A 27674-nucleotide genomic window follows, 5' to 3' on the forward strand; every position below is an offset into this window, starting at 1 on the left:
TTGCAGTAAGCATACTTACCCCAACTTCATCTTTCTCAAAACAGATTTAAACTAATTTTCAAAATGAAAATTCACATTAATGCAGTAAACTGTTCACCTGTTCACTCAGTTAAACATTCTACATCCTAATAATGGAATAGACAAGGTTAGGTATCAGATTTGTCTGCGTCAACTGTATGAGGGAGGGGTTGACGTAGCGGTGAGCTAAAAAGGATGCATCGACCGACCCATCGCTGCCCTTCACCAAGCCGAGTCTACACTCAGCACTTAGATCCATCTCCTCAGAGTCCTTCTCCCTTGCCCTACAAGCCCGCAGTCAGCATAAAAGACCTGCAATAGGTAGAGCACAATACTAGAAACTCATTAACAGTTGAAGTCGGAAGTTTACATACTTAGGTTGGAGTCATTCATACTCGTTTTTCAACCACTCCAAACATTTGTTAACAAACTATAGTTTTGGCAAGTCGGTTAGGAAATCTACTTTGTGCATGACAAGTCATTTTTTCAACAATTGTTTACAGACAGATTATTTCACTGTATCTTAATTCCAGTGGGTCAGAAGTTTACATACACTAAGTTGACTGTGCCTTTAAACAGCTTGGAAAATGCCAGAAAATGATGTCATGGCTTTAGAAGCTTCTGATAGGGTAATTGACATAATTTGAGTCAATTGGAGGTGTACCTGTGGATGTATTTCAAGGCCTACCTTCAAACTCAGTGCCTCTTTGCTTGACATCATGGGAAAATCAAAATAAATCAGCCAAGACCTCAGATTTTTTTTTTTAGACCTCCACAAGTCTGGTTCATCCTTAGGAGCAATTTCAAAACGCCTGAAGGTACCACGTTCATCTGAACAGACAATAGTACACAAGTATAAACACCATGGGACCATGCAGCAGTCATACCACTCAGGAAAGTCTCCAAGAGATGAATGTACTCTGGTGCGAAAAGTGAAAATCCATCCCAGAACAGCACCAAAGGACCTTATGAATATGCTGGAGGAAACAGGTACAGAAGTATCTATATCCAAGGTAAAACAAGTCCTATATCAACATAACCTGAAAGGCCGCTCAGCAAGGAAGAAACCACTGCTCCAAAACTGCCATAAAAAAACCAGACTATGGTTTGCAACTGCACATGGGGACATAGATCGTACTTTTTGGAGAAATGTCCTCTGGTCTGATGAAACAAGAATAGAACTGTTTGGCCATAATGACCATCGTTATGTTTGGAGGAAAAAGGGGGAGGCCTGCAAGCCGAAGAACACCATCCCAATCGTGAAACACGGGGGTGGCAGCATTATGTTGTGGGGGTGCTTTGCTACAGAAGGGACTGGTGCACTTCACAAAATAGATGGCATAATGAGGCAGGAAAATGATGTGGATATATTGATGCAACATCTCAAGACATCAGTCAGGAAGTTAAAACTTGGTCGCAAATGGGTCTTCCAAATGGACAATGACCCCAAGCATACTTCCAAAGTTGTGGCAAAATGGCTTAAGGACAACAAAGTCAAGGTATTGGAGTGGCCATCACAAAGCCCTGATCTCAATCCTATAGAAAATTTGTGGGCAGAACTGAAAAAGCGTGTGCGAGCAAGGAGGCCTGCAAAAACGACTGTTACACCAGCTCTGTCAGGAGGAATGGGACAAAATTCACCAAACTTATTGTGGGAAGCTTGTGGAAGGCTACCTGAAACGTTTGACTCAAGTTAAACAATTTAAAGGCAATGCTACCAAATACTAATTGAGTGTATGTAAACTTCCGACTTCAACTGTATATGGTCTACTTTATCAATTCATATTGGCTTTAGGAAGTACAGTCCACAACATATGCTGTAACCGGCTGTAAACCTCTTGATCCAGAAGTGTACTTATTGTGGATGACTGAGTTAGAATCCTTGTCTCCTGCACACAAGACTAAGTCCGTTGAGTGAAAGTGGGGCTGCGTGATAGTATTTTCATGTATGGATTTTCACTATACCGTCTAAAATGATACGTTGATACAGTACTACATAAACTAGTTCTACAAATTGGATTACATTGCTTTCAGTTCGGTCCTAGTTCGGTTGAGTACAAAACAATCAGAATGGAGAAAGCCCATTAAAATGACAGAATTCATTTGTTGCCATCCTAGTGTCACTCCCATCATAGAACATATTTAAACTTTTATTATTCCTAAAAATATAACAGTCAAATTAATTCCACCATACAGTCAAAAATGAGAATTGCTGGCCATATCCAGGATTAAGCCTCCAAGGTATTACCTCGGGAAGCTAACGCAAGTCTTCTTCAAGTCTCAGGCAAGGTTATTCAGAATGTGATTCACTGAACAACCTGTTCCTCGCAGAGACCCACAGCACTAATGTGACTAACTGGTTCAAACCTGGGTCTTCTGCGTATCAAAATACTTTGTTAGCTCCCAAAGCTTCCTCAGCAGACAAATTGTTGTGGCACACAGGCGACCCAGGCTTGACCCATTGACATATGGTTTGAATCTAGTCACTCACGTAAGCAAAGCCAGTCTAAAAGTATACTATAGCAAATATATAGAACCAGTCAAAAATGTGGACACACGTACTCATTTCAGGGTTTTTCTTTATTTCTACATTGTAGAATAATACTGAAGAAATCAAAACTATGAAATTAGACATATTACACATATCTACAATACATAAAATATATTTTGATTCTTCAATCTTTGCACACTCTTGGAATTCTCTCAACCAGCTTCCTGAAGTAGTCAACTGGAATGCATTTCAATTAACAGGTGTGCCTTGTTAAAAGTACATTTGTGGAATTTCTTTCCTTCTTAATGCGTTTGAGCCAAATCAATTGTGTTGTGACAAGGTAGGGATGGTATATATATAAGCTAGCCCTATTTGGTAAAAGACCAAATCCATATTATGGCAAGAACAGCTCAAATAAGCAAAGAGAAACGACAGTCCATCATTACTTCAAGACATGAAGGTCAGTCAATACTGAAAAGTTAAAGAATGTTGAAAGTTTCTTCAAGTGCAGTCGCAAAAAACATCAAGCGCTATGCTGAAACTGGCTCTCATGAGGACCGCAACAGGAAAGGAAGACCCAGAGTTACCTCTGGTGCAGAGGATAAGCTCATTAGAGTTACCAGCCCCAGAAATTGCAGCCCAAATATATGCTTCAGCGTTCAAGTAAGACACATCTCAACATCAACTGTTTAGAGGACACCGTCTGAAATCAGGCCTTCATGGTCGAATTGCTACAAAAAACCACCACTAAAGGCCACCATAATAAGAAGAGACTTGCTTGGGCCAAGAAACACGAACAATGGACATTAGACCAGTGGAAATCTGTCCTTGGTCTGATGAGTACAAATGTGAAATTTTTGGTTCCAACCGCAATGTCTTTGTGAGGCGCAGAGTAGGTGAACGGATGATCTCCGCACTTGTGATTCCCACTGTGAAGTATGGAAGAGGTGGTGTGATGGTGACACTGTGATTTATTTAGAATTCAAGGCACACTAAACCAGCATGGCTACCACAGCATTCTGCAGCAATACACCATCCCATCTGGTTTGTGCTTAGTGGGACAATCATTTTGTTTGTCAACAGGACAATGACCCAAAACACACCTCCAGGCTGTGCAACGGCTATTTGACCAAGAAGGAGAGTGACGGAGTGCTGCATCAGATGACCTGGCCTCCACAATCACCCAACCTCAACCCAAATGAGATGGTTTGGGATGAGTTGGACCGCAGAGTGAAGGACAAGCAGCCAACAAGTGCTCAGCATGTGGAAATTCCTTCAAGACTGTTGGAAAAGCATTCCATGTGAATCTGGTTGAGAGAATGCCAAGGGTGTGCAAAGCTATCTTCAAGGCAAAGGGTGGCTACTTTGAAGAACTTCAAATATACAATATATTTGGTTTGTTTAACACTTTTTTGGTTACTATATGATTCCATATGTTATTTCATAGTTTTGATGTCTTCACAATTATTCTACAGTGTAGAAAATAGTAAAAACAAAGAAAAACCCTCGATTAAGTAAGTGTGTCTAAATCTTTGACTGGTACTGTATATATTTAAAATTTTAAACATTTTGTTAAAACCAACATGAGACAATATGCATTCACATTGTGAAAGGCTGAACGCTGACAAACCTTTCAGAAATAAAGCACATTTTATAAAACCATTCTTCAGTTTGAGATATAACGTCATATTCAACATAATTAGTGAAGAAAAACCCCCAAAATACTCAGCTGGAGTCAGTCTTTTGTTGCACTTGGACAAAGACACATGCTTAAAGTACCACAACGAGGCAGAAAATGTTGCAAACACCCACTTCACTTATCAGTAGATTTTAACTCTGGGAAAAAAAACAAAAAACAGTTCTTGCAAGCACAGCTCATATGTCTGGAACTCTATATCGGCAAACAATATTATGAAACAGTTGTCAAAGGAATATATATGGTGGAGATCCCATCAGTGGTGAGTGCACTGTGGCAAGCCCCCATATCCCTTTCACCCATCCAGTCCCTTTTGTTGGATCTCCTTCAAAGAAGCCCTTTCAGGATTAATCAAGAGTTTCTGGCCGGGACTGCAGAGTCCTGTCGAGTCCTTCACTCACTTAACTCTTTAGCCCGGTCTGAACATCAACACCGGCGCTACTGGGAGCCGATCCAGACGCAGCACTTAAACTAATTGAGTAATGCCCCTTCCAGCAGAGACTCATTAAATTCTCAATACCGTTGCTTGTTCTCAGAGATTGCTGCTGAAAGACAAAGGTCTGCATGAGACAAAATATGGCCTGGGTGCTTTAATTATTAATGGATCAGGGATGGGCCCAGAAACACAAGGCCATAGGATCCTCATCAGGTCCTCGTAAGTCAGTGTTATAAGGATGTAATTGCGGCATTCTGCAGTAATACATCATGAATAATCCATCAATTTTTGGGTAGGTACCTGACAAATACAAGCTTCAACATCAATGTTATTCGTTGCGATGTTTGTTGTTATGTCATATGTAAAACCAGGTAGGTCAAAAAGTTTGTGTATTGGGACTTCGATGGGTCAAGTAACCAACCCATCTCCCGTAATTCCCGAGTCAGTGCTGAGTCACTTCTAGACTTTGCCTTTCTGTCCTGGAAAACACTAGAGAGGGGTCCGACAGCGGGGTGAGGGGCTGCTGCAACACAGCGCACAGATGCGACTCATAGCTGGTGTCGTGCAGCGTCCAGGTGCTGCAGGGTCTCTGTAGTAGCTCCAAGTCCAGCTGCAGGTGGTGGCTCCCTGTTGGTTGCGGGAGGGAAAGGGTGGAAGGGGCGGAGGTGGCGGCAGGGGGCCGAGGCGGGACATGAGATCGCATTCCCAGTCCGAGTCGGAGTCGGAGGGGACGGCCAGGTCGGGAAGCAGGGCAGACTCGATACAGATGGAGGTGATGGACTGGGAGTGGCAGGGGTTTGAGTCCTGGCTGGAGGCGGGGCAGTGGGTTGGTCTATCTGAAGGGTGGTGAAGAAGCTGGGGAGGGAAAGAAGCACTGATGTTTGGAGTCGCTGTGGCATGCTGCTGTAGAACACCCCGGTCCATGAAGATGGAATGATCCATATGACCTGATGGATTGTCTGTGGAATTCACAGGAAGCCTTGGGAATGTGGCCAAAGGATGGCGGTTTGTACCAAACACTTCCACTGGAGGCCAACTGGTTATCTTGTCCACCTTCAACAAAGGACATATTGCATGGCCCGGGCCACAAATGGGCACAGAGTGACAGTGGTTGGCTGCTCGGATGCCCACACCGTTCCCAACTTTGTTTATTCTGTCTTGTGTCATTGTTGGCACCAGTGATATTCCCTTCACTTCCAGCTGATCTGGGGTTGGTCTTTGTTCTGCAGTTCCTAGTTCTTTGGGCAGGGAGCAGGCCTTAGCCACAAGCTCATGTCCATTGCCAGTATATGTGGGTGGGACTAAGGGCTGGTTTTCCTTCCTTGTCCAACCAGCACTGTTGAAGCCCCAGATGGGTTTTGATTTGTGACGGTTGGCCAGGGAGGTCCTTATCCTCTTGCAGGCCTTGGTGTCAGGACTGACTGATCGGCTGCGTTTCTTTGTGTTCGCTGCAGTGATCCAGAGGCGAGGAAGGGAGCGAGACCGACCTGGGACAGTCTGAGGGACTGGTTCCACCTCTGCGGATGCTGACATATGGCTGTCAATCTCCATATCTTCCCCCTCTGTGGGATGGTGAGGAGTGGGGGGCTGAAGCAAGACCTGGGGGCTGAGGACTGGGGGCTGAGAGTAGGGGCTGTCGGGTTGGGACATGGGCTCAAAGGGAAACATGGTTTTAGGGCTGAGTACAGGAGGCTGGGAGTAGGGGCTGGGAGGCTGGCATTGGGCGTTGGGGCAGGGGAGAGGGGCTGGGAGTGGTTTGGTAGGGGGCTAGGTGGGGGACTGACAAAGAGTGTCGGGGAGGGAGGGTGGTTGTCAGGGCAGGAGGAGAGAGGCTGGGGGAGGGATGGCAGGAGGAGTAGGCTGAGGGTGTCAGGGCAGGGGGGGAGAGGCTGGGCATGGGATGACAGGGGGACTACGCTCGGAGTGGAAGAGCTTGGATCCGGGTCCAGGGTGTTGGACGGTGAGCCTTGGGTAAGCAGGGCCTGGATGGCGTGCTCCGTCTCACTGTGCGTCTGCATCTCAGAGGGGCTGTGGGGCAGTTGTAGTAGAAGTGGGGGAGTCTCCAACCTGATAGGGCAGCAGAAAGCACAAAACCACTTTTAGAAGATCATTTTTTTAAAGAGAACATTTCTGAGAAATAACCATGGTACATGTGAATGGTATGGCACAATGTTAAGTGATTTTAATCCAACCTCCAATTATAATTTGGATTGCATTATAGTATCAGGGTACTTCTAAACCGTGTTAGCATTGTCTTACGCCAGATAGCGTGACGATTCCGCCTGCACCGATATGTCTCGTATCTTGCAAAGAGTAATGGGATAGATGAAAATTAGTTAGTCTACAATGTGCTGTCATAATATTCAAAAATATTACCTTGGTAACATTGTCTGCTGAACCCCATGTCTGCCTCAAAACAGTCTGAATTAATCTAAGCTAAAACAATACATCTGTGTAATGTTGGCGTTTTCTTTGGAAGTCTTCTTTTTAGCTCAGGAGTTTAGTGCTTCAAGGATGGAGAAGAATTTCTGAAGTTTGACAATTTCACGATGAAGCAGCTGCCTGTTCTGCCGTGAGTGAGTGCAGTAGCTTCCGGAGTCATCTGCTGCTTCAAGGACGAGGAGAAACAAGCGGACTCATTTCTGATAACAGTCCCTCTTCATTTTGGGACAGCGTGTCTAGCTACAACTTCAGGGTATTTTAAAACAAGCTAAGCCTGTCACTAAAGTTCTATGTCAGTAAGCTAGCTACAACAAGTTAGCTAAGCAGCTGATCAAGACACCTGGCAGCCATCATTTTTGCAGGTAGCCACCGCTTTGTTTTGATTTGCAAATTATTGAAACCCTATCACGTGTAATTTAGCCCGTTTCATAAATAGCCATAGGAGAGCGCAATAATTTCAGAAATTAGGACGTTTTAATTTCCTATGGCAGATGCTTTCTGATATGAGATTTTGAATAGGAGTTCCACAACATATTAGTTCAATGACTTACAAGACAGGTCTGTTGAGGGACGAGCGTTGCGTAGGAGTGGCGCCAACAGACGTAAGACAATGCCACGTTAGTGGACAGGCCTGGCTCTTACCTGAGCAGTGTTGTGGCTGCTGACTCTGGGGCAGGACAGGGAGCGAAGCCCGGCTCCATGTCAGCCACCAGCTGGTCCACCAGGCTGTAGTGGGAGCGGTCCTGCACAAAGCCACGATGCTGAGCCGACTGCAAGTGCTGCCAGACAAGAGTTAACGTAGTGAGGAGTGAAAGAAATAGAATACAGACAAAAATATTGACATTGACAAAAACAGACACATACAAAACACAAGCTTACAAACAAACCATTAACAGAGACAACATTTTGACATTAACAGACAAAACAGAGACAAAAAAAAAGAAGAAAAGTAAAAAGACTTGGATACACGTCTTACCTCATCCTGGTCCTTAAAGGGTTCATGACAGCACTCGCAGTAGCCCAGGTTCTTTTTGCGTGCTCGGCAAAGTGAGGGGTTGCGTGGGAGAGGGCTTCGAGGTTTGTCCTGGCTTGTACTCAAACTCTTAATTATTTGTCTATTTAATGGGGGAAAAAGTTAGAAGTGTCTTCCCTCTGTATAAAAAGGCATAAATGTATTGTCTGAACCATATAATGTGTACACCAACATCAAAAGAGCACCATTGCTGGGCTGTCTTAGAGATAAAAACAAGCAATGGCCGAGTTCCAAGGCCAGTAAGGTTAGGCTTGTGGCCTGTTCAGTGTGTTATACCTGGCTTTGTTTTGTTCCTGCTCCTTGACTCTCTCAGGCTGGGGGGGTGCAGGGGGCTCAAAAGGACTGAACCGGCCAGAGTAGCACAGATTGGGAAAGGTCATGGACTGCATGTGCAGAGCCTTGTATTTCCTGGTTCCATAACAAATAGGAGAGAGAATTGGATACTACAATTAGATCTAAGGTGAAAGTCATTGCACAGCAGAAAATATACACTTGGATAACGCTAGGTTTGATTACACTGTACATGACCACATGCTGTTATAACAAGTAATTCAGTGCATTCGGAAAGTACTCAGATCCCTCAAATTTTCCCACATTTTATTACAGCCTTATTCTAAAAATGGTTTCCCCCCCCTCAATCTACACACAACACCCCATAATGACAAAGTAAACCGTTTTTTTTCCAAACGTTTGCAAATTTATTTGGGGAGTTTCTCCCATTTTTCTCAAGCTCTGTCAGGTTGGAGGGGAATGTCGCTGTACAGCTATTTTCAAGTCTCCAGAAATATGTGATCGGGTTCAAGTCCAGGCTCTGGTTGTGCCACTCAAGGACTTGTCCAGAAGCCACTCCTGCATTGTGTCTTGGCTGAGTGCTTCGGGTCATTGTCCTGTTGGAAGGTAAACCTTCGCCCCAGTATGAGGTCCTGAGCGCTCTGGAGCATGTTTTCATCAAGGATCTTTCCCTCGATCCTGACAAGTCTCCCAGTCCCTGCTGCCGAAAAACACCTCCACAGCATGATGCTGCCACCACCATGCGTCACTGTAGGGATGGTGCCAGGTTTCCTCCAGACGTTACACTTGGCATTCAGGCCAAAGAGTTCAATGTTGGATTCATCAGACCAGAGAATCTTGTTTCTCATGGTCTATGAGATCTTTAGGTGCCTTTTGGCAAACTTCAAGTGGGCTGAGGAGTGGCTTCCGTCTGGCCACTCGACCATAAAGGCTTGATTGGTGGAGTGCTGCAGGGATGGTTGTCCTTCTGGAAGGTTCCAAATGCACTGTAAATTCTGTACACTGGAGTAAGGTCTTAGACTTGACTTGTATCAAACAGACCCCAACTAAGACCTGGGTTGTGTTTAGTAGGTACAAAATATTAGAAATCACTCAGAAAGAGAGTACCAACTGTTCAATAAGAAATTCTTAACTCCCATTGAATGTTTTGCTACGGTGTGTCCTAATGAACATGATCCAGCTAACAACCACATTGGTTTAGCTGTCACAGCCCACAGGCTCAATTTCTCATGGAATGGGCCCAGTACCGTAGCCGAGCAGGCATGGTCCTGTAATTAGCTTAAATGATAGAGCTGCTGAAAATTGCTTTTAGCACATTGAGTCCCCATTCATGTCCACTGAATCCAATGCAGGGCTGCTTGCAAAGGCAAGGTGGAACAGAAGAAACCGTATCCTCTGCTTGAGCCCTGGGCTCCCAGGGAGCAGCCCGAATGCCTGCCTCGCTGATGGCACTCGTCACATTACCTAACAGTCAGGGGAGTTCTAAAAGTTCAATTAAGGAAATCAGCCTGGCTGAAACACTAGCCTCCTAAGCTAGCATCGGGTGGGGTGGTGGAGAGGATATACAAAGGCCAGGGGCAGAGCATCACCACCTGTGACGTGCAGTCATGGTAGGCAAGTCCCCTGTGATAATCTACTTTTAAAAAGCTGTCATGAAATCAAAATAAAATTGTAATTTTTTGTTCTGTTTTTTTTAAATCAATGACTCTGGTGTTATTTATTCTCAAACCCTCAAAAAAGTGCTAAAATTGCATCAAAACCTCAGGAAAGGTGCCAGGGTATTCATTCTTTCCAGCCATTCAAATCCATTAATATCCTTTACATGTGCAGCCTTTCCTGACTACAGTCATTGTTAATGGACAGGGTCAGCAAAGGTGTTGCTGCTTTGCCTTGCTTGGAAGTAGCTTCATTCGAGCCAATTTCATATTTTGCACATGCGTATTGCCTAAACATGTTGTGTGGGTATTGCCTGGTGTAAGCTGAGCAACATTTGTGTGTCTACATAATTTGGTGCTCGCATCCCTTGAACTGAACAAAGCTAGCTAGCTTGCAAATACAACCTGTCAACTGGACACTATTGCACCTCGGAACAATCTTCCAAGTTGGAATAATGTAACGTACCGTTTGGAACATCAGAGTGGAAGAGCAGAACGTCAACTATAATGAAAGTTAAGACCAGACAGAGGCAGCACACGGGAACTCAACACACAAGACCTGACATGCCATCACCATGTACTGGACTGCCTACTTGTCTGAAACGTCATCACCAATTCATACTTTTTATCCAGACTTTTACTTTTGCTTTGTGGACATAATGGGCCTTGGGGATGAGTCTCCCTGCAACCGTGGGCCTGCTGTGCGCATACAGAATAAAATAATGGACATGGGGTTCTGCTGTGACTTGTCCAACTCTGTCACAGAGAGGTTCACCAGAAGAACAGACTTAACAAGTAATGTTAGGCCCAAATGCATTTTCCCTGGCAATTTGAAAGTTAGACTACTGTTGAACCAGACATCGCTTTGAAGCTAGAATTTTGTTTTGATGAGCCACTTTTGACATTTTCAACTGCATTGTTTGGTGATTTCAATTGTTGATATGAAAATGGCATTACAACCGTATTTTATCATGTTTTTGTGTGTAATATTTCACATAATCGTGTGTGTTTGCGCATTGGAAGAATTGTAAATCCATTGTGAAATGCTATTGAGTTTGCGGTGCGAATTATTTTGATGAAATTTGTCCATATATATATTAGTCTTTTAGTGCCATTTTGAGAATGACACAAATATTAATTTTCAAAGTTTGCTGCTTCAGTGTCTTTAGATATTTTTGTCAGATGTTACAATGGATTACTGAAGTATAATTACAAGCATTTCACGAGTGTCAAAGGCTTTAATTGACAATTACATGAAGTTGATGCAGAGTCAATATTTGCAGTATTGACCCTTCTTTTTCAAGACCTCTGCAATCTGCCCTGGCGTGCTGTTAATTAACTTCTGGGCCACATCCTGACTGATGGCAGCCCATTCTTGCATAATCAATGCTTGGAGTTTTGTTTTTCCACCCACCTCAAGAACCACAAGTTCTCAATGGGATTAAGGTCTGGCGAGTTTCCTGGCCATTGACACAAAATATCAATGTTTTGTTCCCCGAGCCACTTAGTTATCACTTATGACAAGGTGCTCCATCATGCTGGAAAAGGCATTGTTCGTAACCAAACTGTTCCTGGAGATGGTTGGGAGAAGTTGCTCTCGGAGGATGTGTTGGTACCATTCTTTATTCATGGCTGTGTTCTTAGGCAAAATTGTGAGTGAGCCCACTCCCTTGGCTGAGGAGCAACCCCACACATGAATGGTCTCAGAATGCTTTACTGTTGTTATGACACAGGACTGATGGTAGCGCTCACCTTGTCTTCTCCGGACAAGCTTTTTTCCAGATGCCCCAAACAATAGGAAAGGGGATTCATCAGAGAAAATGACTTTACCCCAGACCTCAGCAGTCCAATCCCTGTACCTTTTGCAGAATATCAGTCCGTCCCTGATGTTTTTCCTGGAGAGAAGTTGCTTCTTTGCTGCCCTTCTTGACACCAGGCCATCCTCCAAAAGTCTTCACCTCACTGTGCGTGCAGATGCACTCACACCTGCCTGCTGCCATTCCTGAGCAAACTCTGTTCTGGTGGTGCCCCGAAGCTGAATCAACTTTAGGAGACGGTCCTGGCGCTTGCTGGACTTTCTTAGGAGCCCTGAAGCCTTCTTCACAACAGTTGAACCGCTCTCCTTGAAGTTCTTGATGATCCGATAAATGGTTGATTTAGGTGCAATCTTACCGTCAGCAATATCCTTGCCTGTGAAACCCTTTTTGTGCAAAGCAATTATGACGGCACGTGTCTCCTTGCAAGTAACCATGGTTGAGAGGAAGAACAATAATTCCAAGCACCACCCTCCTTTTGAAGCTTCCAGTCTGTTATTCGAACTCAATCAGCATGACAGAGTGATCTCCAGCCTTGTCCTCGTCAACATTCACACCTGTGTTAACGAGAGAATCACTGACATAATGCAAGATGGTCCTTTTGTGGCAGGGCTGAAATGCAGTGGAAATGTTTTTGGGGGATTCAGTTCATTTGCATGGCAAAGAGGGATTTTGCAATTAATTGCAATCCATCTGATCACTCTTCATAACATTCTGGAGTATATGCAAATTGCCATCATACAAACTGAGGCAGCAGACTGAAAATTCATATTTGTGTCATTCTCAAAACTTTTGGCCACGACTGTACATCGGTCTATGGCCGAGCTAGCGGTGTGTCATTTTGTCGGATGAAATTGAAATATGCCGCCATGTACAGTGCCTTCGTTAAGTACTCAGACCCCTTGACTTTTTCCACATTTTGCTATGTTACAGCCTTATTCTAAAATGGCCGTAAAAAATTAATTTAAAAAAGTATAAATCTACACACCATACCCCATAATAGAAAAATGTGAAAACAGGTTTAGACATTTTTGCTAAAAAAACTGAAATACCTTATTTACGTAAGTATTCAAATGTGATATTTTTTTATTATAAATTAGCAAACAAAAAACTAAAATACTATTATTTCTTTGTCAATATGGTGTATTGTGTGTAGATTGATGAAGGGGGAAAACAATCAATTTTAAAATAAGGCTGTAACGTAACAAAATGTGGAAAAGGTCAAGGGGTCTGAATACTTTCCAAAGGCACTGTATTTTGGCTAGATTGGTAATTACATTTTGTGAAAATTATTTGTAAATTTCAGTTAATAGCCTATGTTACACTGGTTGTTGGAGCCATCTGTTGTACGGTTAACTTGGCCTTCATCAAGGTGTATTTGTGAGTAAACCTGGCTTTGATACTAGCCAGTGCTGACCCAGCCATCCAACTCACCGCACATCACTGATCACCACCCACATTGTGGTTTCAGAGTGATTAGCTGGCATACTGTGGACTGCTTCTGTTCCAAGGCTCAGCGACTATGACGCTAACGCAGAAAGTCTTACTAGGAGTTAGCCATCCTGCCTAGACCACCACCTCTTCCTTGACCTCCTGATAAACACCAAGGTTGCAGTTCGACTATCCTTTTCCCCATAGTGTTTACTCATTGATTTCAAAGGAATAGACTGGTGTAAGGAACATGGTGGATGTTGATATATTTGTACGGCTTGTACCAATTATTTTGCACACTTCGGGGAAGAGGGCAATGGGAATGCAACCCACCATTGTTATTCAGACTTTTGGCTAAACAAGAACAGCAGCAAGTCACCCCTCCACACTCTACCTTCTTGGAGGTCGTGATTAAATGTTAAATGCCCATGCTAGCCAAGTTCCCCACTTGACTTAGCCCTCACACTGTGCAGGCCAGGCAGCTTCAGTAGAGGAGATGAGATGAGAGGGAAAGGGTTGGGAAAGATATCTTTACATGGGGAGGTGGGGTGGGGTGGGGGGGGGGTCAGGTGGAGTTGGCTTTTTGAAGGGGAAACTCGCACTGAGGAGCCACAAAGATCTTGCAGTGTCTTGTTGCACTTGGCCTTGATTTGCCCCCAAGACTGAGGAGATGGGATGTAGCATATTGCTTAGAAGCAGCTGAAGAGGGGGAAGGGGGTGCATATGGAGAGGAGGAGAGAGGGACCCACCTGCTTGAATCCTCTACCTTCAGATAGGGGACTTCAAGGCACCAGCTGTGGACCAATGGAGAAAGAAAATGCAGAAAAATATATTTAGCATCAATAGCATGAAAGTCAATGGAGTTACAAGACAGCACATTTCCATAGTCGAAAATAATAAAATAGTTAAACATTCACTGACCTTTGATGACACGAGACACAGCAGGATACTTGTTGGAATTTTTCAGCTAAACCCCAAAAATGGGAAAAGGTTAACGTCAACCCTTTATGAATGCAAGTATTTCAAACAAGCAAATTACAAAAGTAACATTTAGGCCTAACCATGCTTCTGGTGCAGACAGAGGTCCAATCTCTTTGTAAAAAAAAAAAATAATTAGGATAGACGAGGTCTAACAGGTTGGTATACCACATTACCTCAGTTTTCCTGCGTCTGGCCTTGGAGCTCTCCGCTGTCAATAGTTGGACATGCGTCAGGAGATCTTTATCTAAATTAAGGATCACATTTAATAACACGGCCCATAGTCTTGGTAAGAGACAAATAGCTTAAGCTAGACTAAGAAAATGATCTGACGCCATCTGCTGTCAGCTTAGGATCAATACAGCACAAAATAACGAGGTTCCTTGGATATGTAAATTAATGGGCTACATTTGACACGCAAACAGTATGACAACTTAACACAAGGTGATCTTGTGGCAAACTGTGAGTAGTTAAAGTAGTTAGTCAACCTAAAAAGGTATGAGTGACGAGAATGAGTTCTACAGAGGTAGGTGTTTGATAGTGAAAAGGATACCGTCCACGTGCACGATCTTGACTCCCCAGGAGCGGGCATTGGCCAAAACACTGTTCCCCTGAAGCCGTTCCTGAAAGATAAAACCATTGGACACAGTGTTTTCGTGTTACAAGGTCTAACAGCATGGGAAAATGAAGATCCATTACCACACATGGAAACCAACCGCAAGGCTATCACAACCTGTTTTCAAATCAACCTCTAGCCCTAACCCTGTCTAAGGGTAGGAGACAGTTTGGAATCAGGCCACGTAAACAACCTAATAAAAGCACTCACATTATTCCTAATGGCTTTCTCTAGCAGGGCCTTCCCGCGGCTGCCACACACCTGCAGAAACAAAGCGTTGAGAATCCCCATACCAGTTCCTTTTAATACAAGCAGAAGCTCTCTAACACAGTAAGGTCTACATCCAAGAAGCCATGAATGGATGACAGAAAAAAATAAAATGCTATGATATTCTGTGAATAAAAATAGATATTACAGATGGTTTGATGTTAATGCACCGCAAAGTAGGATAGGACAGCCATATGTGGACAGCCATTTGTGGATAGTCATATGGCATGGAAGGCCATACCATTGGTCTGGGAGTGCCAGTGGCTGGACGCTGCTGCCTGGTGCTGGTCATGATGCTCTCTCTCGGTTTAGTGGAGCGGGGAGAGCTGTGACACTCCCCGGTCATCCCATCTGACCCACCTCGGGTCACTTCGAAACTCTCGCTTCGGAGTCCCTCTAGGCTCCCAGTCACAACAAAGCTGACATCCTTATTCAGGAAACTCTCAATTCTCTGCAAACATTTTTACAAAATAATGCCAAGTATCATTGCATGTATCATCATATAATCATGTCATATTGTTGGAGTCCACCTTGAGGCTTAGCACTATAAAATCTGAAATTAAAATATACAGGAAGTCCCCAATTCCTCCCAGCTTTCCTACCCCTCCGAGATGGGATATGGCCTCCGCAAGAAAGGCTGCAGGGCGACTCTTCACAGCGTCCAGGTAGAAAGATTTCCCTTCCAGCTTTCTTGCCCCATGGCCAGGGGACAGCATACCCAAGAAGCACCCTCCTGCCCCTGGTGGGTGCTGCTGCATGGTGGTCCCGTCCTGGTCCACGAACACCAAAAATGACTAGACTGCTGGTCACAGGGACAAACCTAACAAACCAAGGCATATGGATAACACAAACAAACCTTGGTCTTAGTTGATTTGAATGGTGATTCTCTCTCAAATTGTTCTGGCAATTCTCACATAGGAAATGCATTCAGAGGAAGGGATGTTTAGCATGCTTTTTATATTTGTATAACAAACCATTTGTTAAAAAAATCATGATGGAATCACAATTTTAGACCTATGCATGCCTCCTGTAAGACCTTATGATCCTTGAACCGTACATGATACAGACAACATCTTTGTCGTCATTATACTTCTTACAGTGTGCTGTAACATGTATGTCTAGACTAGATATATTCAACAACAAATATCTTAATATGAATATCTCAAAACTACACTCTTTGATTTTGTTCATTTTAAGACCTATTGTTTGGAACAATATACTTCACAAGTACATCACATTTTCCAGAGTGGGCTCTCTACTAATTATGAAGTTATAATACATTTTATGAGCACCACCAACGGAAACTCAAAAGGAACTCCCTCTGCTGGTGATTTGATGAATGTGCAATCCTAAAGGAGGAATGTGATTGGTTAATGACCTACCTATACGTTTATAAAATGGGTCATATCATGAAAAATTTCAAAGACCACTCTGGAAATGTTTATGTAAGACTAGTATATTTTTAAATGTTGAATACATTTATATGAAAATGCACATTTCTGAATCTAGACATACTCCATTTGTTACAGCACAATATAAGGAATATGACGGCACCAAAATGTTGTCTGTATCATGTACGGTTCACAGCTCATAAGGTCTTACAGTATGTATGGGTCTATAAAGGGCCAATTGCATTATGATTTTCACAAAAATGGTTTGTGATACAAATGTAAAAAGCATGTTAAACATCTTTCCTCGCAATGAAGTTCCTATATGAGAATTGCCAGAACAATCTGATATAGCAAATATATTTTTCGCTCCCATTCCGTTGGCGGAATGTGGAACCAACTTGTAGCCCGAGTTAAATGTTTTGGTTAAGTAAATAAAGCACCATCTAACGTTAATCTGAGTGAAACGGATTTTCTCACTAGTCTAACTTTTACAGTAAAACATCCAAACCGTCCCTTTACAAGTCACAATGTTGAATAAACTTCATTTGAACTTACTCTACCTATCTGCTGATTACGTCCTTATTCAGTTGGAAATGTGTGACAAAATATCCACAGGAAAGTAATATTAACTGACTTCAAAACGCAGGTCTCTGTGTGTGGCTATCACGATTTGTTTGCTCATCCCTCATGCCCCGTACACATCGGGTATTTCATTACGCCATATGTCATCTTCATGCTCTTTCGTTCTGTTTCTGGATGGTGAATATAGAGTTCACAATGTAAGGAGATTTAAATTATTTTGGGAGATTTCAAAATATGACCTTTTCATTCAATACAGGAGAAACACACTGTTTCGGGTGATAATAAAACATGTTTTGCTTAGTTACTTTTTCCTCAACTTGTTTCTCTAACTTTCTATCAAGTCAAGCTAGCTTACGGAGCAGCTAGCTATTTCGTGAAATTGTTATTTTTTTAACGGTTCTTCACTGACTCGAGAGTCATGATTCGTTTTTCTGAGCGACTCACTAGTTCATTTTTGTCGTTCGTTTGACCTGCTGGCAGCAATGGCTGCAGACGAATTAATAAGCGCTCCTTCGGCTCGGTGGCTCCAGATATGTGCTCTAACGAAATGAGTCTTAACGAGTCAAAAAGATCTGAGTCACTAAAAAGAGCCAAGATCGCATCACTACTAACTAAAAGCTAGGCCAGGTAGAAGATACTGTAGCTAGCGACCTCCACCTAATAATTATAAGAAAAAACAAAATGTCATAACAATCACAATATACTAAAATGGGAGGAAACAGCCATATAATATATTATTTTAACAGCCAATGTGTATTATTTAACATAACTATTATGGTTAATTGTTTCCAAGTTGCTAGCTATCTCATAAAGCAATCGCACAAAACCACATCTTTTTCTGTGGTATGATAACATCCTGTTCCATTGACAGACTCTTGCTGCAGTTTTGCAACGAAGCCTTCAACAGCAAGGGGGCGCTGCTATATCACTCCTTTGCAGACAGTTCCCATTGACAGCTCAGATGTAATGTGAATGACGCATTATGCACTGTGAACATTCGTGTGTCTGCATACAGTTTGAAGGAAGTTGCTAACTAGCGTTAGGGCAGAGATATAAAATTGGTATCCATGAGTCAATCTGACTTCCATCTGTAATGCCAAAATTAATAGATTTATGCCGGCCATAAGGTAGTCAGGTGAAGGTGATCCGTATGGCATTCCCTTCCTTCATGAAAAGTATGCCTCTTATGTAGAAAATAACTTGACCAACATCAAGAAATAACTGAAACGTTATGTTGGCAACTGCATGTTATGGCAAATACTAAACCTAGAAAGAGACAAACAAACACATCGAAACAACACGGCCATGGACCAAGAAGCTGACGACTTGTCTAAAGTTTAGAGACACTACTAACAGAAATTCGCACGGGCAAGAATAAACTGTCTAAACAGGTAAAGAAAATATCTAATGATATCAAAACTGATATGCTCGTCTTTTTTGGCAGGTCTTGCAAACCGTTAGACTACAAAGGGAAGCACAGCCATGAGCTGCCCAGTGACACGAGCCTACCAGACAAACTAAATCACTTCTATGCTCGCTTCGAGGCAAGCAACACTGAGGCATGCATGAGAGCATCAGCTGTTCCGGATGACTGTGTGAGCACACTCTCCGTAGTCGACGTGAGTAAGACCTTTAAACAGGTCAACATACACAAGGCTGTGGGGCCAGACTGATTACCAGGGCTTGTGCTGACCAACTGGCAGGTGTCTTCACTGACATTTTCAACAAGTCCCTGATTGAGTCTAATACCAACATGTTTCAAGCAGACCACCATAGTCCCTGTGCCCAAGAACACAAAGGCAACCTGACTAAATGACTACAGACCCGTAGCACTCTCATCCGTAGCCATGAAAGGCTGGTAATGGCTCACATCAACACCATTATCCCAGAAACCCTAGACCCACTCCAATTTGCATACAGCCAAAACAGATCCACAGATGATGCAATCACTATTGTACTCCATACTGCCCTTTCCCACCTGGACAAAAGGAACACCTACGTGAGAATGTTATTCATTGACTACAGCTCAGCGTTCAACACCATAGTACCCTCAAAGCTCATCAGTAAGCTAAGGAACCTGGGACTTAATAACCTCTTAAGGTATAGGAGGCAGCATTTTCACTTTTGGATAAATAGCGTGCCCAATTTCAACTTCCTGCAACTCATGCCAGGAATATAAGATATGCATATTATTAGTAGATGTGGATAGAAAACACTCTGAAGTTTCTAAAACTGTTTGAATCATCTCTGTGAGTATAACAGAACTTATGTAGCAGGCAAAACCCTGAGGACTAACTGTTCAGAATTTTTTACTTTTTTGTTCCCCGAGTTGTCATTGCCAAGGGATATTTCTTAGGAACCTGTTTTCAATTCCTACCGCGTCCACTGGATGTCACCAGTCTATGGAATTTGGTTGAGGTTATTCATTTGTGCAACGAAGAAGAAGCACATCCAGGAACAACGTTACACTATTGAGTTGCGCAAGACATAAAAAGGATACTCAATTAAAATTTCAAACGTCTTTTTACTGTTGTTTTATTTATTTCCCTACCTACACACACACCTTTTTTTTGCACTATTGGTTAGAGCCTAAAAGTAAGCATTTCACTGTAAGGTCTACTACACCTGTTGTATTCGGCGCACGTGACAAATAAACTTTGATTTGATTTAGTGGGTAAAGACGAGTGTGCTCCACAAGGAGAAGCGTTCCACAGGGATGCTGGCCCATGTTGATGACAATACTTCCCCACAGTTGAGTCACCACAGTTGCGTCAATTTGGCTGGATGTCTTTTGGGTGGTGGACTACTCTTGATACACACAGGAAACTGTTGAGTGTAAAAAGCCCAACAGCGTTGCAGTTGTTGACATATTCTAACTGGTGTGCCTGGCACCTACCACCATACCCCGTTCAAGGAAACTTAAATATTTGGTCTTGCACATTCACCCTCTGAATGGATCAATTGTCATTTTTTGGTCTATGATCCACACACAATACTCTAATGTTAAAGTGGAAGAAAAATGGGATGATTTTTGGGGGGATAAGTCTCTAAGAGCTTCGCATACCTGAATTGTACAATACTTGCCCATATTCTCTTTTAAATTCTTCAATATTTATCAAGTTGGTTGTTGAGCATTGCAAGACAGCCATTTTCAAGTCTTGACATAGATTTTCAAGCCGATTTAAGTCAAAATTGTAACTAGGACATTCAGTCACATTCACTGTTGCCTTAGTAAGCAACTCCAGTATAGATTTGACCTTGTTTTTTTAGGTTATTTTCCTGCTGAAAAGGTGAATTTGTCTCCCAGTGTCTGTTAGAAATGTCCTCTAGGATTTTGGTTGTGCTTATTTCTATTATGTTTATTTCTATCCTAAATAATTCCCTGGTCCTTGCCGATGACAAGCATATCCATAACATGATGCAGCCACCACCATGCTTGACAACATTAAGTACTCAGTAATGTGTTGTGTTTGCCCCAGTATTCAGACCTTCACTTCACTTCCAAACTTTTGTTACAGGATTTTAGTAAGGTTTGCAAATGTATGACATGTTTTTTGGTTGGAATATCACATTTGCATAAGTATTCAGACCCTTTACTACTCAGTACTTTGTTGAAGCACCTTTGGCAGCGATTACAGCCTTGAGACTTCCGGCGCTGACAGAGATGGCCGCCTCGCTTCGCGTTCCTAGGAAACTATGCAGTTTTTTATTTTTTTTACATTGGTACCCCAGGTCATCTTAGGTTTCATTACATACAGTCGAGAAGAACTACTGAACATAAGAGCAGCGTCAACTCACCATCAGTACGACCAAGAATATGACTTTCGCGAAGCGGATCCTGTGTTCTGCCTTTCACCCAGGACAACGGAATGGATCCCAGCCGGCGACCCCAAAAAACGACTTTGAAAAAGGGGAAAACGAAGCGGTCTTCTGGTCAGACTCCGGAGACGGGCACATCATGCACCACTCCCTAGCATTCTCCTCGCCAATGTCCAGTCTCTTGACAACAAGGTTGATGAAATCCGAGCAAGGGTAGCATTCCAGAGGGACATCAGAGACTAACGTTCTTTGCTTCACGGAAACATGGCTCACTGGAGAGACGCTATCGGAGACGGTGCAGCCAGCTGGTTTCTCCACGCATCGCGCCGACAGAAACAAACATCTTTCTGGTAAGAAGAGGGGCGGGGGCGTATGCTTTATGGTTAACGTGACGTGGTGTGGCCACAACAACATACAGGAACTCAAGTCCTTCTGTTCACCTGATTTAGAATTCCTCACAATCAAATGTAGACCGCATTATCTACCAAGGGAATTCTCTTCGGTTATAATCACAGCCGTATATATTCCCCCCCAAGCAGACACATCGATGGCTCTGAACAAACTTTATTTGACTCTTTGCAAACTGGAATCCATTTATCCGGAGGCTGCATTCATTGTAGCTGGGGATTTTAACAAGGCTAATCTGAAAACAAGACTCCCAAAATTTTATCAGCATATCGATTGCGCAACCAGGGCTGGAAAAACCTTGGATCATTGCTATTCCAACTTCCGCGACACATATAAGGCCCTGCCCCGCCCTCCTTTCGGAAAAGCTGACCACGACTCCATTTTGTTGATCCCTGCCTACAGACAGAAACTAAAACAAGAAGCTCCCGCGCTGAGGTCTGTTCAACGCTGGTCCGACCAATCTGATTCCACACTCCAAGACTGCTTCCATCATGTGGACTGGGATATGTTCCGTATTGCGTCAGACGACAACATTGACGAATACGCTGATTCGGTGTGCGAGTTCATTAGAACGTGCGTTGAAGATGTCATTCCCATAGCAACGATTAAAACATTCCCAAACCAGAAACCGTGGATTGATGGCAGCATTCGCGTGAAACTGAAAGCGCGAACCACTGCTTTTAATCAGGGCAAGGTGACTGGAAACATGACAGAATACAAACAGTGTAACTATTCCCTCTGCAAGGCAATCAAACAAGCTAAGCGTCAGTATAGAGACAAAGTAGAATCTCAATTCAACGGCTCAGACACAAGAGGTATGTGGCAGGGTCTACAGTCAATCACGGATTACAAAAAGAAAACCAGCACCGTCACGGACCAGGATGTCTTGCTCCCAGGCAGACTAAATAACCTTTTTGCCCGCTTTGAGGACAATACAGTGCCACTGACACTGCCCGCAACTAAAACATGCGGACTCTCCTTCACTGCAGCCGACGTGAGGAAAACATTTAAACGTGTCAACCCTCGCAAGGCTGCAGGCCCAGATGGCATCCCCAGCCGCGCCCTCAGAGCATGCGCAGACCAGCTGGCTGGTGTGTTTACGGACATATTCAATCAATCCCTATCCCAGTCTGTTGTTCCCACATGCTTCAAGAGGGCCACCATTGTTCCTGTTCCCAAGAAAGCTAAGGTAACTGAGCTAAACGACTACCGCCCCGTAGCACTCACTTCCGTCATCATGAAGTGCTTTGAGAGACTAGTCAAGGACCATATCACCTCCACCCTACCTGACACCCTAGACCCACTCCAATTTGCTTACCGCCCAAATAGGTCCACAGACGATGCAATCTCAACCACACTGCACACCGCCCTAACCCATCTGGACAAGAGGAATACCTATGTGAGAATGCTGTTCATCGACTACAGCTCGGCATTTAACACCATAGTGCCCTCCAAGCTCGTCATCAAGCTCGAGACCCTGGGTCTCGACCCCGCCCTGTGCAACTGGGTACTGGACTTCCTGACAGGCCGCCACCAGGTGGTGAGGGAAGGCAACAACATCTCCACCCCGCTGATCCTCAACACTGGGGCCCCACAAGGGTGCGTTCTGAGCCCTCTCCTGTACTCCCTGTTCACCCACGACTGCGTGGCCACGCACGCCTCCAACTCAATCATCAAGTTTGCGGACGACACAACAGTGGTAGGCTTGATTACCAACAACGACGAGACAGCCTACAGGAAGGAGGTGAGGGCCCTCAGAGTGTGGTGTCAGGAAAATAACCTCACACTCAACGTCAACAAAACTAAGGAGATGATTGTGGACTTCAGGAAACAGCAGAGGGAACACCCCCCTATCCACATCGATGGAACAGTAGTGGAGAGGGTAGTAAGTTTTAAGTTCCTCGGCGTACACATCACAGACAAACTGAATTGGTCCACCCACACAGACAGCATCGTGAAGAAGGCGCAGCAGCGCCTCTTCAACCTCAGGAGGCTGAAGAAATTCGGCTTGTCACCAAAAGCACTCACAAACTTCTACAGATGCACAATCGAGAGCATCCTGTCGGGCTGTATCACCGCCTGGTACGGCAACTGCTCCGCCCACAACCGTAAGGCTCTCCAGAGGGTAATGAGGTCTGCACAACGCATCACCGGGGGCAAACTACCTGCCCTCCAGGACACCTACACCACCCGATGTCACAGGAAGGCCATAAAGATCATCAAGGACAACAACCACCCGAGCCACTGCCTGTTCACCCCGCTATCATCCAGAAGGCGAGGTCAGTACAGGTGCATCAAAGCTGGGACCGAGAGACTGAAAAACAGCTTCTATCTCAAGGCCATCAGACTGTTAAACAGCCACCACTAACATTGAGTGGCTGCTGCCAACACACTGACTCAACTCCAGCCACTTTTATAATGGGAATTGATGGGAAATGATGTAAAATATATCACTAGCCAATTTAAACAATGCTACCTAATATAATGTTTACATACCCTACATTATTCATCTCATATGTATGCGTATATATTGTACTCTATATCATCTACTGCATCCTTATGTAATACATGTATCACTAGCCACTTTAACTATGCCACTTTGTTTACATACTCATCTCATATGTATATACTGCACTCAATACCATCTACTGTATCTTGCCTATGCCGCTCTGTACCATCACTCATTCATATATCTTTATGTACATATTCTTTATCCCCTTACACTTGTGTCTATAAGGTAGTAGTTTTGGAATTGTTAGCTAGATTACTTGTTGGTTATTACTGCACTGTCGGAACTAGAAGCACAAGCATTTCGCTACACTCGCACTAACATCTGCTAACCATGTGTATGTGACAAATAAAATTTGATTTGATAAGCTTGGCACACCTGTACGTGGGGAGTTCCTCCCATTTGTCTCTGCAAATCCTCTCAAACTCTGTCAGGTTGGATGGGGAGCGTCACTGCAAAGCTATTTTCAGGTCTCTGCAGAGATGTTCAAGTCCGGGCTCTGGCTGGGCCACACAAGGACTTTCAGAGACTTGCTCGAAGCCCCTTCTGCGTTGTCTTGGCTGTGTGCTTAGGGTCATCGTCCCGTTGGAATGTGAACCTTCTCCCCAGCCTAAAGGTCCTGAGGGCTCTGGAGTAGGTTCCGGTCATCTTTCCCTCAATCCTGACTAATCTCCCAGTCCCTGCTCCTGAAAAACATCCCCACAGCATTATGCTGCCACCACCATGCTTCACCATAGGGATGGTGCCAGGTTTCCTCCAAACGTGACACTTGGCATTCAGGCCAAAGAGTTCAATCTTGGTTTCATCAGACTTGTTTCTCATGGTCTGAGTCCTTTAGGTGCCTTTTGGCAAACTCCAAGTGGACAGTCATGTGCCTTTTACTGAGGAGTGGCTTTCATCTGGCCACTCTACCATTAAGGCCTGATTGGTGTAGTGCTGCAGAGATAGTTGTCCTTCTGGAAGGTTCTCCCATCTCCACAGAGGAACTATATAGCTCTGTCAGAGTGACAATCTGGTTCTTGGTCACCTCCTTGACCAAGGCCCTTCTCCACCAATTGCTCAGTTTGACCGGGTGGCCAGCTGTAGGAAGTCTTGGTGGTTCCAAACTTCATCCATTTAAGAATGATGGAGGCCAGTGTTGTTAGGGACCTTCAATGAAGAAGACATTTTTTGGTACCCTTCCCCAGATCTGTGCCTCGACACAATCTTGTCTCGGAGCTCTAAAGACAATTCCGTCGACCTCATAGCTTGGTTTTTGCTCTGACATGCACTGTCAACTGTGGGACCTTATATAGACACGTGTTTGCCTTTCCAAATGATGTCCAATCAATTGAATTTACCACAGGTCGACTCCAATCAAGAAGCATCTCAAGGATGATCAATGGAAACAGGGCTCACTTGAGATCAATTTTGAGTCTCATAACAAAGGGTCTGAATACGTATGAAAATACTTTTTTTTTTTTGGTAATAAATTTGCTAAAACCTTTCCTCGCTTTGTGACTATGGGGTATTGTGTGTAGATTGATAAGGGACAAAAATAATTGACCAATTTCAGAATAAGGCTGTAACGTAACAAAATGTGGAAAAAGGGCAGGGGCCTGATGTAATTCTCAAAAGTCTGACACATATGAAATGCTTGTAATTATACTTCAGTAGTCCATAATAACATTGACAAAAATATCTAAAGACACTGAAGCAGCAAACCTTGTGAAAATTAATATTTGTGTCATTCTCAAAATTTTGGGCCATGACTGTACAATGGCAGCCTAAATACGCTTTGCCAATTGTGCAGCGCCCTATGGGACTCCCAATCACGGCCAGATGTAATGCAGCCTGGAATATACTTAAGTACAGTGTTTAAAGTATTTTTACTTAACAAGTACTACTTAAGTAGTTTTTTGGATTATCCGTACTTTATTTTACTATTTATATTTGACTACTTTTACTACATTTCTAAAGAAAATAATGTACTTTTTACTCAATTTTCCCTAAAATCCAAAAGTAGTAGTTACATTTTGAATGCTTAGCAGGACAGGACCATTTTCTATTTCACACTTATCAAGAGAACACCCCTGGTCATCTCTACTGCTTCTGATCTGGCAGACTCACTAACACCAATGCTTCATTTGTAAATTATGTCTGAGTGTGCCCCTGGCTATCCTTAAATAAAAACACAAAAAAATGGTGGCGTCTGGTTTGTTTAAATAAGGAATGATTTATACTTATGTATATTTTAGCAATTACATTTACTTTTGATACTTTAGTATATTTAAAACCAAATACTTTTATTCAAGTAGTATTTTACTGGGTGACTTTCACTTTGAGTAATTTTCTATTAGGGTATCTTTACTTTTAATCATGTATGACAATTGGGTACTTTTTCCACCACTGCTTAAGTATATATACACTTAAACATATTTAGTACATAAGCATATTTAAAACCAAATACTTTTATATTTTTACTCAAGTGGTATTCTACTGTGTGACTCACTTTTACTTGAGTCATTTTCTAAGAGGGTATCTTTACTTTAACTCAAGTATTGTGTTGTGTCTGTCACGTCTATGCTAACATGGCTAAAATTCTCTGAGCTAAACAACAACTAACGATGTATATGATAGACAAGTGCTCATTGTGCAAATGTATTTGTTTTCATTTCATAAAGTTTACATATTGTCAACGATCCTTTGATTCTACACCAACCCTGTCGGTTTTGCTAAACAACCCACCTGTCTATACTTACCGAAGTCTTGCAGGTGTTTACATGGTTTTGCACATGTGCCAGTTGAAATTTCAACAGCGGTACTGGCTGGCGCTCTAAAAAGTCGGGTTAACAATACTTTCCTGTGGATATTTGTTTCACATTTCGACCTAAATAAGGTCGGAGCAACCGCACAAAAACCGGAAGAGTAAGTTCAAATGTAACGTTAAGTATTCAACATTCTCGCTTGTAAGTGCACTTCCCACGTTTTTGTACTGCTTAAATTAATATTGGAGCCCAGAAATCTGTGATTTTCAGTCGGGTCTATCAGGCAACTAACGTTAACTAGAGGGGCTCAATTCAGCATTTAACGGTAGCTTGCAAACTAGTAGGACCTATGCATTCGAGGTTAGCTAACGTCAGTTACTTTCTATTTTATCTGTGGCTAGCTGCTAACTTTACGTTAGTTACAAAGGCGGAAACACATGACGTAAGCAACAGGCTTATTATTTGACTTACCTTGCATTGCAGAATTATCTAGCTAGTATTGTAATTTGCCGAATTTAAGTTTCCAATTTATATCACAACACTAGTTAGCTCTTTTAGCTACAACCGCCGGTTTTTACAGTCCATTGTTTTTCAAACTCCCCTGTCATCCGGGCAATTGGGCATACTACGGCAAGTCAAGTAGGGCAAACAGTGTGGGCATGTAGGCGAGGAGTTTTAGATAGGCCTATGCGATTTCAAATTATAGCACCACTGACCCTAGAATAGATATTCAATAAATAAATAATACATTTGTCATATCATACATTTGAACCATTTATCAATTCATCTTCCTACATCATTCGTTATTTTTTATGGGAGAATTAATAATAATAATAATCTTTATAGTGGTAGTTAGTGTAACCAGAGAGGAAGAGGCGAAGCAAGAGAGTTTAATCCGCCCAAAATCTGTTCATTTTAAGCAGATCATTAATTACTAAGCAAGTGAGAAGTTTTTTTGTGTGGGGGGAAATAAGAGAGTTTAGTCAAGATAAAAATGTATTACTATTTTGATATGTGATGCATATTTGATCTTATACAAGTTCCGTAATG

At 43.1% G+C, this 27674-nt stretch overlaps 1 protein-coding gene across 1 annotated transcript; it reads right to left on the reverse strand.

Moving 5' to 3' along the window:
- Window positions 1-8392: 8392 nt before the first annotated feature.
- Window positions 8393-27256, reverse strand: LOC115106625 (protein DBF4 homolog B-like). The gene is made up of 9 exons (XM_065008016.1): window positions 27096-27256; window positions 15771-15988; window positions 15410-15619; window positions 15112-15162; window positions 14839-14908; window positions 14462-14526; window positions 14229-14274; window positions 14057-14101; window positions 8393-8524 (listed from the first exon to the last, which is right to left on the reverse strand). Exons 2-8 carry the CDS (start codon window positions 15924-15926, stop codon window positions 14076-14078), a joined length of 624 nt encoding a protein of 207 aa, XP_064864088.1. The 5' UTR covers window positions 15927-15988; window positions 27096-27256; the 3' UTR covers window positions 8393-8524; window positions 14057-14075.
- Between the last annotated feature and the right edge of the window lie 418 nt (window positions 27257-27674).

This window comes from Oncorhynchus nerka, linkage group LG23 (assembly GCF_034236695.1).
Source record: "Oncorhynchus nerka isolate Pitt River linkage group LG23, Oner_Uvic_2.0, whole genome shotgun sequence".
Lineage (NCBI taxonomy): Eukaryota > Metazoa > Chordata > Actinopteri > Salmoniformes > Salmonidae > Oncorhynchus > Oncorhynchus nerka.

Excerpts from the sequence above, each read along its gene's own strand:
- LOC115106625 (XM_065008016.1), bottom strand. The coding sequence starts at position 15,926 with ATGCAGCAGCACCCACCAGGGGCAGGAGGGTGCTTCTTGGGTATGCTG. Across the intron at positions 15,163-15,409 it reads CTGGCACTCCCAGACCAATG|GTGTGTGGCAGCCGCGGGAA; the intron begins GTATGGCCTTCC and ends TTGTTTCTGCAG. Across the intron at positions 14,527-14,838 it reads CAAGATCGTGCACGTGGACG|ATCTCCTGACGCATGTCCAA; the intron begins GTATCCTTTTCA and ends ATTTAGATAAAG.